Source organism: Musca domestica, unplaced genomic scaffold (assembly GCF_030504385.1).
Source record: "Musca domestica strain aabys unplaced genomic scaffold, Musca_domestica.polishedcontigs.V.1.1 66, whole genome shotgun sequence".
NCBI classification, from domain to species: Eukaryota; Metazoa; Arthropoda; class Insecta; order Diptera; family Muscidae; genus Musca; species Musca domestica.
Window position 1 is genome coordinate 4,341,190 of NW_026712376.1, and position 14,671 is coordinate 4,355,860.

The 14,671-nt window shown below is 35.0% G+C and overlaps 2 protein-coding genes across 2 annotated transcripts; one reads left to right on the forward strand and one right to left on the reverse strand.

Annotated features, from left to right (window-relative positions):
- Nucleotides 1-856: 856 nt before the first annotated feature.
- On the forward strand, nucleotides 857-9,763 carry LOC101895177 (importin-7). Its single transcript, XM_005176866.4, has 11 exons — nucleotides 857-1,140; nucleotides 5,793-6,028; nucleotides 6,110-6,607; nucleotides 6,674-6,850; nucleotides 6,911-7,056; nucleotides 7,116-7,225; nucleotides 7,298-8,209; nucleotides 8,289-8,599; nucleotides 8,667-8,866; nucleotides 9,014-9,283; nucleotides 9,354-9,763. Exons 1-11 carry the CDS (start codon nucleotides 1,051-1,053, stop codon nucleotides 9,548-9,550), a joined length of 3,147 nt encoding a protein of 1,048 aa, XP_005176923.1. The 5' UTR covers nucleotides 857-1,050; the 3' UTR covers nucleotides 9,551-9,763.
- Nucleotides 9,764-10,462: 699 nt separating this feature from the next.
- On the reverse strand, nucleotides 10,463-14,000 carry LOC101895011 (apyrase). Its single transcript, XM_005176865.4, has 2 exons — nucleotides 12,685-14,000; nucleotides 10,463-10,864 (listed from the first exon to the last, which is right to left on the reverse strand). The coding sequence occupies exons 1-2, from the start codon at nucleotides 13,758-13,760 to the stop codon at nucleotides 10,567-10,569; spliced, it is 1,374 nt and encodes a 457-aa protein (XP_005176922.1). The 5' UTR covers nucleotides 13,761-14,000; the 3' UTR covers nucleotides 10,463-10,566.
- Between the last annotated feature and the right edge of the window lie 671 nt (nucleotides 14,001-14,671).

Here is a 14,671-nt window from a genome sequence, read left to right on the forward strand (position 1 = left end):
ATGTTGATTTCGTTGACGAATATAGCCAAATATCTGACCACAACAACTAACAGCACGACGGATTGCGTAAATATTGGGCAAATGTTCGTGTTCAAAATACTAAGGGTGCTATCGGGGCAGTACTCAGTGACATTATTTCAAAAGCAAAATCTTCCAAAATGGATTTGGACATAAGGGGGCTTCTAACATATTGTGTAGTGGCCGTCCATGCTAAACATGCTCAATTTCGTGAGGATCGCGCCATAATTGTTACCTGTAGCGTGATTACCAATAAACATGGACAGACGGACGGAAGGACATCTATAGCTAGATCGGCTCAGCTCCGCGAGATAACAGGATCCATATGTAACATTATATGTGCAAGACCAATATTTCCATGTGTTACATACTTTTTGGCGCAATCAAACTTATAATACACAAAATACATAGTATTGTAGGGTCTAAAAACTGGACACTAAATTTCAGAACATTTCGAAAAGGAGAAATAATTGATATTTGTATGTCATGTGGAAATATTTCTTATTTTGATCGTGGTAAAATTAAGAAGGTAAAATCGTTTCAAATACACATTCCCATCTTTGCATTTTCTGCAATTTACTTTGTCGAATTTCACTGCATAGAAAGCAGGTTTCCATCCCTGATTTGTGTATGTACAATTAATTTATAAATAATCATTTTGACAATGAGATGTTGATTACATGACTTTACCTTCTTAATTCTACCATGCTTTTGATAAATAATAAATTAACCCACTTGTCTTGTCTTTTGTAAACGCAGGGTTAGTCGCCCGAATTGTGTTCATCGAACACCGGCGCCGACTGGTATATATTTTATATACAGACGACGGCGGCCGAATACTTCGGCATCATACTCTGCTCGCGGGTTTCGGGTGCTAACACGTTTTCCGTTCACCACAGATTCATATTTTCATATAATTTTGCGAATTGTTTGTGCTTTTATTATTGCTATAATTGAAATTGTAGCACACAAATTGTGTGGTTTCTCGCTGCATTTGTTTGTACACGGATATATTAATTAACGCAAGAAAATATGGATCACCAAAAGCTGACGGAGCTGTTGCGTGCAACAATTGATCCTAATCCCGAACAGAGGAAGGCGGCAGAAGACCAATTGGCACAGGTTAGTACAAATTGCAAAATATTCTAAGTTAATACTAACAGCATAACAGAATTGTTAGGACTCCAAAGAAGATTATTCCTGTCGTTGCCGAAGAAGCAACAAACTATTTGTTTTAACTTATTGCTATGTTTTCCTTTTTTGTGGCTTATGTGTGATGACATGACTACAAAAACATGTGCTTTTTCAATTCACTTAATTATGTTTTAGGGTGTGTTTATGAATGTTCTAAATGAAAAAGTATTTCTTCATATAATTTTTGTTTAAAATCGATATTCAATCCTTAATGAAGGATGCCTGTATTATCGAAATGCATGTTATTTTACTTTGTTCAGCTACTTTTATACGAAAATTAGCAAAGTCCAATTGGAATGCAAAACAATTTTTGACATATGAAGGTGTTGTCATTGCTGCGTTTTTTCAAAAAGGTAAGCATTTACTTGATGATGCTCATCAACATGTAGTGGTAGGTGTAAAAAAATAAAGGTTAAAAAATGCATTCAGTTTATAAATAACAAAAAGAAAAATTAAAATGTGTTAAATATTTTAAAATCACCATTTGAAAACTTTTTTCTTTGTGGAATCCAGAAAAAATATTTGTTTTGGATTTAGAGAACAAAGTCGGCAAATCTTTCTTATTTGGTTCATTTTCTTTGCAAAAAATGCATAATTTAAATCATTATATGTTCCGTACCAAGAAACAAAAATGGTATGCCCGCTTTAGCAACATGTCAGGCCGACAATGGGAAAATGTTGCCTACTACTGTCAAAATAAAATTATTTTAAACAGTGGAATCTTGAAAATATTGAACATTTAAAATAAAGTCGAATATCCAATTATAACATAATGTGTCGGCGTTCTCGATGTATTTGAACGAAATTTTATTTGATGTTGTCTTTTTATCCAAATGTTTAGCAAAGAAGAATGCAGGGTGTATTTTTATACGATATGTACATGAAATACATCTAACATTTTTACAAAAAACAACATTGGGAACAAATTGAGTTTAGCTACTACTTCAATTTTTCTTCAAATCAATTTGGAATAAACTACATGAAATTTAACTGATTTAGTATAAGATTAATGAAACATATTTGGAATATAATTTTCAAATTACTAAAATCTTGGACAGCCACTATAGATTTTCAAGACTACTTAATTTACAAAACAGTCAATAATCATCGGGATTGTCACTTTTACCTTGATATTGAATGGATGGATGTTCCTTTAACTGAGATTTAGATGAATAATATGAAAACATTCAAATTAAACATTTTAAGAGTTGCTTTTTTAAATTGCTAAACCACGATCCAAAAATGTACATTTCTAAATTAAAGTAATTTATTTTTTTTTTGGTTTGCATGTAAAAAACTGTATTGTTTTGCAGGTTTAGGAATACAACTATTTCTAACATGATTGTGTGGGTCTTGACATTTTTAAAGTAAGCTATATGGCTATCGTTTAAAAGCGTTAAATAGCGTTACCTAAAATACGACGTACTACAAAATTAGCTCTAATAATTTATAATTTTTCGGAATTTCTCTTATAGACAAGTAAAAATCAAACATTTTCTTTTAAACTTAAAGCCGGTAATTTTCAGTTCAAAGACTATTTGAATAGTACTTAAAACTAAATAACATATATTTTATAAATATCTTTCTGTAAATATTTGTGACAAAGATATCATTAAGTCATGGAAGAAGGTTTGATTAAGTTTTTATTTCCTCCACCATACTATGGAGTGTATATTCTTGATCAGCACAACATTCTACATCTGTCTGTTGTAATCGCGCTACCTTTCGAACAAATTGAGATAGAATGCTGCAATTTTGCACACATGTGAATTTAGTCACCAGGCGGGTTAAGTTCGTGTCGGTCCACGTTTTCGTATAGTTCGTTCGTTTGATATTAGCTATGTAGTGTCTTTAATGGAATCTCTCTTCCATAGCAGGACACTGCTGGAATCGCCTCATTTCTCATTTCTTTTATCACTCATAAGGCGGTACATTCGAATATTTTGTATTTTGGTGATATTAGCGACATTTTTAACAGTTTTTAAAATTGAAACTCCCTAAAGATAACAAGCACTTAGCAGGAAAGCAATGCAATCGACTCTATGGCATTTTTAAGACTTTACCACGGCTAAAATGAAAGTGGGCCCAATATTCAATCCCTATTGTTTATACCCTACTCCACATGTCTTTGTGCATTTGTTTGTAACATGGAGAAGTAAGCGAGAGATAGTTCCTTTTGATTATCTGCATTAAATCACATTCTATTTCGATTTATGCATGTCCGATCGTCTGTCTGTCCCTGTATTTTTGTAAACAAAGTACAGTTCGCATTTATTGCCCGGTCCGGATGAAAATTTGTTTGACCCAAGGACGAATCCTATTGAAATATTAGCTCTAATGGAATGGAAACAAGTGTATCAAATTTGGTCGGTTCAGATATAGCTATAGCTGCCATATATATTTTTCATCCCATTTGTCATTTTTGTTCCCCACAGCCATAATATGCACTCTTACTACGATATTCGGGGAAATATATCAAATACAGCTCAAAAATACTTTTGCCAAATTTTATCAAGATCGGTTCAGATTTGGAAATAGCTCTCATGTATATCTATCTGTTTTCAAGTTAATTTTGCACCAAGTGGTGCAAATTATAAGACCAAATTGAAATGCACAAATGACTCGGCAAATTTAGTAGGAATCGATTCAGAGGAGGATATAACTGTCTTATTTTTGTTATCTCTTATTTTTACCTCTTTATGAAGGGTATTTGTGCACCATAAAAAATGTGATTACCTCAAATAAAACTCAAAACAAAGTGATTGCAAAATAAAAAGCTCTTTTTAACGCTTGCCAAACTAAATACCCATTTTTGTATACAGGGTGAGATGAAAAAACAAAAAAACAACCAAATTCAGACTGCTGTCATTTCTAAGCCACTCGTTCAACAGCTGTTACAATTATTCCAGTGACAGCTCATTATATTGTTTACAAGCAGAAAAATGGCTAGTGAGCTGAACATATCACAATATTCCATTCGGCAAATATTGAAAAATGAGCTCGGGGTAAAGCCATTGAAATTCCAGAAAGTGCAAGAACTTACACCGCAATAGAAAGAAAATAGATTCAAAAGCTAAATTGTTGCTTCGCTTGGCCGAAAGTGGTGAACTGCCGAATTTGGTTTTTTCCGATGAGAAAACATTCGTTGTTCAGCAGAATGATTGTGTGTACTTGCCAAAGAGGTCAGCTGAAAATGTGCACCTTCGGTTGGCCATCAGAACTCAAACGCCGACCGTGGTGATGGTGTGGGCCGCCATTACAGCCGATGGTCGCTCTCCGCTCGTATTAATCGACCGTGGCATCAGAATAAATGCCGAATATTATTGCGAAAATATTCTGGAGGGTGCATTTAAGCCTTGGGCATGGAAACATCTTGGCCGTAGACCTTTGACATTCCAACAGGACTCAGCACCATCGCATTCAGCACGCGCCACACAAGAATGGTTACAAAATGAGATTCCTCGCTTCATTTCCAGCGCACAATGGCCACCAAAATCCCCGGATACCAATCCGTTGGACTATTGTGTCTGGAGTATATAGGAAAGCAAGGTTGGCACTAAAAAAATAACATTGGCCTGGTTTCATTGGAAGGTCATATTTCGTGCCAATTCGAACAAATCTAAAATTATTCTAAAATTTGATTATATTTCCGATATGTTTTGCTTTCATTTAATAAAATTAACAAAAAAGTGTAAAAATTATGGCATTTGACTTTGTTGCAGTTATTTTGTATCACTCTGTAGTCTTTGATTTTGGAGTACACTTTTGTAGTTTTTTAATAGTTGTGATGCTTATTGGCCAAATGGCTTTTTCATCGCAACATTTAAATAAATAAATGAAATGAAATAAAATAAATTTCCAAATTACGCTGTATTTGTTTGCAAATGCATAAAAAACTTTAAAATGCCATAGTTTGGAGGTAGGCCTTTGTAGGCCCTACCAGACGTGGATCCATAAAATATTGTTAAATGACACGTTTTAATATTGAAAACAAGTTTATTTCGATATATACATTTCTAAAACTATCAATATGAACAAATACTCAATTTTCAATACAAGTGATAGAAACAATTGTTGGGCATATTTCATTTTCAGTTTAATCGATACTTAATTTTATGTTGATGCCATGCTGTGGTATTCAATTTTAACACAAACATGTGCTTTGATTAAATGTTTTCATTTATTTCTGAAAAAAAGATCACTCTTATTAGTCATGAGCAAGCACATGGTATAGTCAATACATTATATGATAGCCAACATAAGAATCAATTGTCTATTATGTGCAAGAGGTAACTTCCATATAGATATATGTACACATACATAATTCGTATTAGCCCATTTGTAAACATTATTAGCAGACCAGACACACGGTATTATGTGTGTATGTGCCAATATCCAATTGGTTTTAATTTTAATTATCTTCAATTTCCTTCCGCAACTATGACTCATTTATTCATAATTTCAATTACAGATGTTATTTTTTGTGTTAGAATATCATTAATCAAGCAAATTTATTATTGATATCATAACGTAGCTATATAATTTTTATTAATAATAACTTTTTTAAAATTAATTTTTAGATTCACAAAATTATTGGATTTGTACCAACAATTTTACAAATTGTTATGAATAACAATGTGGATCAGCCTGTACGTCAAGCCGGTGCTGTCTACTTGAAAAATATGATTTCAAACAATTGGGCTGACCACGAAGTCCAACCCGGTGAACCCATACCATTCTCCATACACGAACAGGATCGTGCCATGATCCGCAGCTCTATTGTTGATGCTATTGTACATTCTCCAGAAATTCTACGGTACATAATCAATCAATCGATCTTTATTTCATGTTTTTTATTTGGCGCACAATGATTTATGCTATGTTATGAATTTTACAGTGTCCAACTTGCTGTGTGTCTAAATTGCATCATAAAAAATGATTTTCCTGGTCGTTGGCCCCAAGTGGTGGACAATATTAGCATTTATCTTCAGAACCCAGACATCAAGGGATGGAATGGAGCTTTAATTACCATGTATCAATTGGTGAAGACCTACGAATATAAACGTGCCGAGGAACGAGCACCTCTCAATGAAGCCATGAATCTACTTCTACCAATGATTTACCAACTAATGTTGACCTTAATGAACGATCAGTCTGAAGCATCTGTGTTGATGCAAAAACAAATCTTGAAAATATACTATGCTCTAACGCAATTCAGTTTACCTTTGGAATTGATAACAAAGGATATCTTTTCGCAATGGATGGAAATATGCCGTCAAATTGCCGAGCGTCCTGTGCCAGACTGTTCACATCTGGAGGAAGATGAAAAACCGGAGTTTGCATGGTGGAAGACCAAAAAATGGGCTTTGCACATTATGGTGCGCATGTTTGAGCGGTAAGTTTTTAACGAATCTATTAAAACGTACTGTGTACAGCAATAAATGTTTATATCGAATTGCAGATATGGCAGCCCGCGAAATGTTGTCAGCGACAAATATCAAAAATTCGCCGAATGGTATCTGCCCACATTCACTCAGGGTGTTCTGGATGTTTTACTGAAGATTCTAGATCAATATCGTAACCGTGTTTATGTATCGCCGCGAGTTTTAACAGATGTTTTGACGTACCTTAAAAACGCGTAAGTGCTTCGCATGAGACCAACCTAGTCGGAATTGCTTTAACATATTTTGCTTTATAGTGTTAGCCACGCCTACTCATGGAAGTTAATTAAGCCTCACATGGTTGCAATTATTCAAGATGTTCTCTTCCCCTTAATGTCCTTCTCTGAGCAAGATCAGGAATTGTGGGAATCGGATCCCCACGAGTATATCAAGCTGAAATTTGGTAAAAATAAAAAATGGATGTATACGAAGAAAAACATACTTAATCGTTGTCCTTTGCAGATATATTTGAGGACTATGCCACACCAGTGCCCGCTGCCCAGTCTTTGCTTCACTCTTGCTGTAAAAAACGTAAGGGCATTTTACCCAAAGCCATGACCATTATTATGCAAGTAAGAATCTTATAGAAACATTACCATATGAAATACTGTACTATTTCACAAATTTCTTTTCAATTTGTAAAGATTATCACATCACCGAATGCCGACAACAAGCAAAAGGATGGTGCTTTACATATGATCGGTACGTTGGCCGATGTCTTACTTAAGAAACGCATATATCGTGATCAAGTGGAGAACATGTTGACAACGTACGTTTTTCCCGAATTCCAAAATCCTGTGGGCCACATGCGAGCCCGAGCTTGTTGGGTTCTTCACTACTTTAGCGAAATTCAATTGAAAAATCCTCAAATTTTGGCGGAAATTGTTCGTTTGACAACGAATTGCTTATTGAACGATCAAGAACTACCTGTTAAAGTTGAAGCCGCTATTGGACTGCAAATGTACTTGAGCTGTCAAGATGATGCTGCACAATATTGCGAAGCACAAATTAAAGAAATCACCAAAGAACTATTGACAATTATCAGAGAAACCGAGAATGAAGATCTCACAAATGTTTTGCAAAAGATTGTTGGTACTTTCTCCGAGCAATTGTTACCGGTTGCTGTTGAGATTTGTCAACATTTGGCAACCACATTTAGCCATGTCTTAGAATCGGAAGACGGAGGCGATGAAAAGGCAATCACAGCTATGGGTCTATTGAACACCATTGAGACCTTATTGAGCGTAATGGAGGACCATCCAGAGGTCATGAGCAATCTCCATCCAATTGTAATCAATGTTGTGGGTCACATATTCCAAAATAATATTACTGACTTCTACGAGGAAACCTTCTCCTTGGTGTACGACTTAACGTCGAAAACAATATCACCTGAAATGTGGAAAATGTTGGAATTGATATATCAAGTGTTCCAGAAAGGTGGAATAGATTATTTCATTGATATGATGCCAGCTTTACATAATTACGTCACCATTGATACACCTGCATTTTTATCGGATCCTTGTCGGTTGTTGGCCATGTTTGAAATGTGCAAAACTGTAAGTATCACTTTAGCATCAGCATTTGTTCATGGAATATATCTAAGCAAGTTAAATAAATGCTCCTATTCTGAATTAGATGTTAACTAGCAATCCAGGTGAAGATCCCGAATGTCATGCTGCCAAGTTATTGGAAGTAATTATATTGCAATGCAAAGGTCAAATTGATTCTGTAATACCGGTGTTTGTCGAGCTGGCCTTGGGTCGCCTAACAAGAGAGGTGCAATCGTCAGAATTGCGCACCATGTGTCTACAGGTTGTCATTGCCGCCTTATACTATAATCCCCAATTATTGTTATCGATTTTGGATAAGATGTCTCAACAAAATAATGAACCCATATCATCACATTTCATAAAACAATGGATTCACGACACCGACTGTTTCCTCGGGTATGAACAAGCCTAGCTTATCCTTCAATTAAACGTAAATAATAGCCTTATCTTCTTACAATTTCAGAATTCACGATCGCAAGTTGTGTGTTTTGGGTCTCTGTACTCTCATTTCGCTGGGAGATAGCAAACCACAAGTATTGAGCGAAGTTGCTGATAAAATTATACCTTCTTTAATTTTACTTTTTGATGGACTTACACGCGCTTATGAATCACGTGCCCAGGAAGAGGAAGAGGAGGAAGAAGAAGATAATGACGATTGCGAAGGTATGGATATGCTATAGAATTACATGTCAATTGAAGAAAATGCTTTCATATTATCATAATCACTCTACCATTCATTTGTGTTAACCAAAAACATTTTAGAGAAATGTCTTTTGATTCCAATATTATTATTTTCTTAATTCCGAACAGAGGCTTTATCTAGTGACGAAGATGATATCGACGAATTCGCCCCCGACTATTTGGAACAAATAGCCGAGTACAGTAAAGCCAAGGCTGCAGAAGCTGGATTTGAAATGAAGTCTGAGATCAAAGACGATGATGAGGAAGACGACGAAGATGAGGAAGATTCAATTGATGAATTAAACGAAACCGCTCTAGAGGGATACACTACAACCCTCGATGATGAAGAGGATGAAAATGCTATCGATGAATTTGTAACCTTCAAAAACGTCATTACTGGTAATTTTTTGCAGTGCATATAAATATTATGTGCAGACTACTCATTACTGTTATTATTTTTTGTTTTTAGCTTTGTCTGCACAGGATCAGGCCTGGTATGCCATACTTACTTCTGGTTTGACACCAGAGCAAACAAAAGCTTTGCAGGACGTAGTAACGACAGCAGATCAACGCAAAGCTGCCAAGGAGTCTAAACTAATAGAAAAACGTGGCGGTTTTGCGTTTACACAACAAACTGTACCATCGACATTTAAATTTGGTTCATAATAATTGTAAAACCATCATAAAATGACTTCAAACATAATTTTTCCAAAAAAAAAATATATGTACGAAACATTCAGTAAAGTAATCACTGATCGAACCCGCAAACGTTCGATCTAATATGTTACAAATAACGAAACGAACTCTATCTGTCCATATACTGTGAGAAAACTTTCCGGTTACCGCAACTTATTATTATTAAACCAAAACAGATTGCAATTTCACTTCTTTATTTATTTATATTTATTATACAAAAATCCAATCCCACGCTTTTGTAATATTGTATAAAAATATTCCAAGTTATTAAAGGTAGTTAACAAATTTCTAATTTCATTTTCAAGTATCATAGATTTTTATACGCCTGCGCACATGGACGCGCCCTTCGTCCCTGCTCTAAGTTTAATGTGCACTTGCTAATGTATTGGTAACATTTTGAATGATTTCGGAAATGTTCTTTCAGTTGTATGTGATTTTGTCTCATTGAATGAGCTGCATCAAACATTACATGCTTATTTGTCGTCAATTGACTAAACCAAGGTATATTTTAATAATTTTGCATTCTCCATTGTGTTGACGTAAGTTTTTTACTATTTTTAAAAGGTGAAGAAAATAGTACTCATCTCAATTATAAAATCAAGTTTCCTTTTTTTAAATGCATAAACACACGGTGTAGATTTTTTAATTTAAAGAAATTTGCGAAAAGAAACGAAAAATAATAAAGATTTTTAATATGTTTATAACTGAAGAACGATTTCTATTATTTTTCTTTTGACAAGTGTGAGTATGTTGTTGGTATGACGAATTAGAATGAACACACAAAAACAGCGTTTTTATCTTATCCCAATTGAATAAATAAACCACTCGCTTTAGTCATTTAAACTTTTTTCTATTTTTATTAAAATTATAAACAAATCACAATCATGTAACGTGAGTCAAAGTGTTTTTTTATTTGGAAGTTGTTTAATTTAAATCCTAATAGTATAATACACATGTGTAATTGTACAAAACTACACCAATTGCAACTAAATAAATTCAATACCTTCATACTTTAAATCCGTTTCTATATGTTGCTCTGCGTACAGAGTTTTTCCATGTATGTCGAAAGCGGTTATAAAAGTTGTAGTTTTGCCATTCAATTCCTCAGTTTTCAGAGCAATAATCACTCGATCGTCTGTCCCTGGTAAAAATTTGAAGCTGGAAAATCCATGTGTTGGCTGGTTATTATTAGGGTCCAGCACAACGGTTTCTACTTTGCTAAAATTTTCATTGGCCGTAATTAGGAGATTACAACCCATGTATTCGTCACGGGTTTCATTGTATCTGGAATAAAATTAAAACAGACAGTATCAGTATATAACAGTTAACATATAGTCCTTTCTTTAAATTATTGCAGCGTTTTTTAAATGCTCATTATAAAGGAGTTTTGAGAAGGTTTTTGGAGGAGGTATTTTTTTTCTTGACTCGGATATATAACTCAATTTCAAAATATTTTATATTTCTTAATTTTTCCCATGGTTTGCTTCAATTGTGTCTGTTCCAGAACCTGCAAGAACCTAAGTGTTTTCCAATTTTTTGGACATTTTAAAGGGAAATTCGGTTATCGTAGTAAACATTTTTATACCCTACACCACATAGTGGTAAGGATTTTATGTATTTGTGCATTTTTTTGTAACATTAAGAAATAAGCGATTGGTGATAATCGGATCAGATTTAGATATAGCTCCCATATATCATCAACCGCTTTCGGGTTAATTGTGCACCAAAAATGGCCAATATTAGTCCAAATGACCAGAATTTCGGTAATTCCCACCGAATTCAGTATAGAAGCAAGTACATAAAATTTGGAGAAAATTGGTTCAGATATATATTCATAATAATTATAATATATATGTTTCATCCGATTTGGGGTTTTAAGTCCCTCAAATGCGTAATATGTAAAATGTCGGAAATAGCATCTAATTTTAGAATATGATTAGATTTGTTCGAATTGGTCACCTTTGGCACGAATTATGGCCTTCAAACGGCCATTGAAACCGTCACACGCTGCCGAATGTTGAAGCGTTTTCGCAAGCAAGCGCTTCGCCCATTCCCGGCGATTAGGGTCTTTGTCTTTGTGCATTTGTTTGCAACATGGAGAAGTAAGAGAGAATTACTTTCAGAGTCGATTTATGAATGTCAGTCCGTCTGTCCGTCCGTCCATACATTCTTGTGAACAGATTGCAGGTCGCATTTATTATCCGATCCAAGGACGAACCCTATTGATTTGGATATAGCTCCCACATATTTTTAACCGATTACTGGTTATTTGTTACCAAATGGTCTAAATGACCAGAATTTTGGTACATCCCACCGAATTCAGTGTAGAAGCAAGTACATTAATCGGTTCATATATTGCTATAGCTCCAATATATATATATATCTTTCATCCGGGTTTAAGTCCCTCACATGTGTAATATGCACTCCACAAGAATGATATTTGGTACCGGACATCAGATACTGCTCGAAAATACCTCTTCCAAACTTTTTGCTAAGATTTTGATATAGCTTAATCCTATTTCAGATTTATTGTGCAAATAATGGCTAATATCAGCCCAAATGGAGTGAATTTCGGGACGTACCCTTACATTTTGTGGAACTCGGCTCCGATATATATTTTATTAGTATAATCCTTCTCGAAGTGATATCAGGCGCTCCATAGCAATGTTATTTGTTATAGAAGATTAAAATATCTTCGTCAAATTTAGTGAAAATCGATTCAGAATTGGATATGTCTTCCATATATTAGTTCCCTCTGAAACCAAACTATAACTGCTTTAAAGCCAAATGTTGATAGGTGGTATGATCTTCTTTAAATAAATTATTTTGTTGCGGGAGCTCTGCTAAGACTGCATTGTGCTGTTGGGTATCATATACTTATACTTTTATACTTTTCCTTACTGATTTACATTTGTATTTTGGAGGTAACATAGAGTTTAAGAGGACTCATGAAAGAAAAGGAGGAAATTCCTTATGAATCGATTATTCCTGACTGGGCTGTACATCTCAACGGAAATTAAATATGCATTGCAGTCATTTGAGCATTAAACAAATTTATCAAAACCGTGCAAACTGCTAAAACTGAAAACTATTATTATACTTACTTTTCTTTCGAACATCTTCTAGGCAGGAAGAACCATTTTTTGTGATATGCAGACCAAACACCACTCTCGTGTATCATGTAACCAGGCCAAGTAATATCGGCTGCTTCTTCTCGCAGTCTTTTGAAATTATATGACCAGTCAAGAGATTTTACAGCACCATCTGTGGAAACCACTTTCAAAAACATGGGATTTTCATTCTCGAAATCCCCTAAACCATTCGTCCATTCCTTGCCCATGGAGCCGACGTACAGTAAACCATCTTTAACTGTTGCCCATTCCGATTTAAAACCCTTGGCATTATTTCCATTTCCATCCAGTAAAATTACCCATGGAATTGGTTTCTCATTATTTGTAATGTCATAGATTAGGCCAGTCCGATCATCGAAACTTAAAATTCGGCCATTAAATGTTACTAGCTCAGAAAGCTCCATACCACGACCTTTTAGAGAAAATCCCGATTCCAACATCAAGGGTTCGCCGCTGTCCCACGATATTGATATCTCGTTCTTAGCAGCAACATAAGTGATATGACCCTTTTTCAAGTAACTTCGCCACACAGTAGCACCGTTTGTTTCCACTTTGGAATTTGTGTCTAGATCAGCAACTATGGCTATTCGGTATGTAATCATTCCCGGTCTACCAACAAATGGCGGTGTTAGAGGATACGTATTATTGTAATACGACGATGTGACATCCTTTGCGAGATTTCTATTGCTAACACCACCAACGACATTTGTGTTCCGGTGACCACTTGTTGAACTGGCGTAATTTTTAAGCCACGCCGCATCAGACGAAGAGGTACTGCCCCGTACATAGTAGAAAAGCACAATTAATGCACATGCTCCTATAATAACCATTGCGATGTGATAGTTAAACCGTACGGTTCTGTTTCCAATACGATATGTGGGAGGCGTCCGCAACGCCATTCGCCAGTCACGGTTATACATGACTGTGCGTTGATGTGATGTTCTGGGTGTACTATTGTTGAGCTCTCTGTAGGTATGACCAGATGAGGAGGAGGCAAGTGATGGCGTGGCGTTATGTATGTTTGTGGCATAAGAATATTGTTGCTTCATTTATCTTTCGATCAAACTTCCAACTACAACAGAGATATCGAACATAATCAGTATTTTATCTTTTTTATGGGCACGTCACTTCCTGTTTTTTACTAAATTAAATTTTAAACGAGAACATCGCGATTTTCGATTTTTGCAGCTTCCAATCTTCAACGTTGCCTCAAACAAACATTTCAAAACGGCACCATCAGCTGTTTGTGAAAAACTGTCAACGCGTAAGACCATGGCGCAATAACATGGTGTTCCTGCAAATTCTAAAGACTAGATGTAATGTCAAAATTTGTTTACATTTTTTGTTTATTGTTTATCTTTTGCTCTGTGATTTCAGTCACAATAATGTCTTTTAACATTACATTTGATAGTCAGCTGTCTTGGCAGGGAGACCTTATATTACACGTGATGTCGTGGGCCAAGTATAAGGTCCCCTTCCAAGCCAGCTGACTACCAAACGAAATGTCAAAATACATTACAAACCCATGGTAGAAGAATATAGGTAGACACAGCTGCTGGGACAATGTACTGTCAAACCAATTTTGGAATTGAAAATGCCGAATGAAAAATTATTCATATTGAAAGCGCGTTATATTTGAAAAGACGTTTAATTTTTTTGACATCAATGTTCCCATCGTACAATGATATCAAGGTAGGGCTATGATACCATATGATTTTATTTTTTTTATTTTCTTGGCTTTATATGTCATCTTTATTTGTTTATGTATGTGTTTTCTTTTCAATAAAAAACAAATTGTTCAGAAAATATTCAAATTCGGATGTTTTCAAAATGTTTATTTCAACGTATGCATCGACAAAATCTAGAGTTTTTGTAGCAAAATAATCCTTTAGAGATATATAGTACATGATTTTGAAAAGAAGTGTTAACCTACCGTTTCAACAATTTTTCGCGTTTTTCA

Coding starts and splice junctions, on each gene's coding strand:
- LOC101895177 (XM_005176866.4), top strand. CDS start 1,051: ATGGATCACCAAAAGCTGACGGAGCTGTTGCGTGCAACAATTGATCCT. Junction 6,851..6,910: donor TTGACGTACCTTAAAAACGC/GTAAGTGCTTCG, acceptor TTTGCTTTATAG/TGTTAGCCACGCCTACTCAT. Junction 9,284..9,353: donor CTTCAAAAACGTCATTACTG/GTAATTTTTTGC, acceptor TTTTGTTTTTAG/CTTTGTCTGCACAGGATCAG.
- LOC101895011 (XM_005176865.4), bottom strand. CDS start 13,760: ATGAAGCAACAATATTCTTATGCCACAAACATACATAACGCCACGCCA. Junction 10,865..12,684: donor AGAAGATGTTCGAAAGAAAA/GTAAGTATAATA, acceptor ATTTTATTCCAG/ATACAATGAAACCCGTGACG.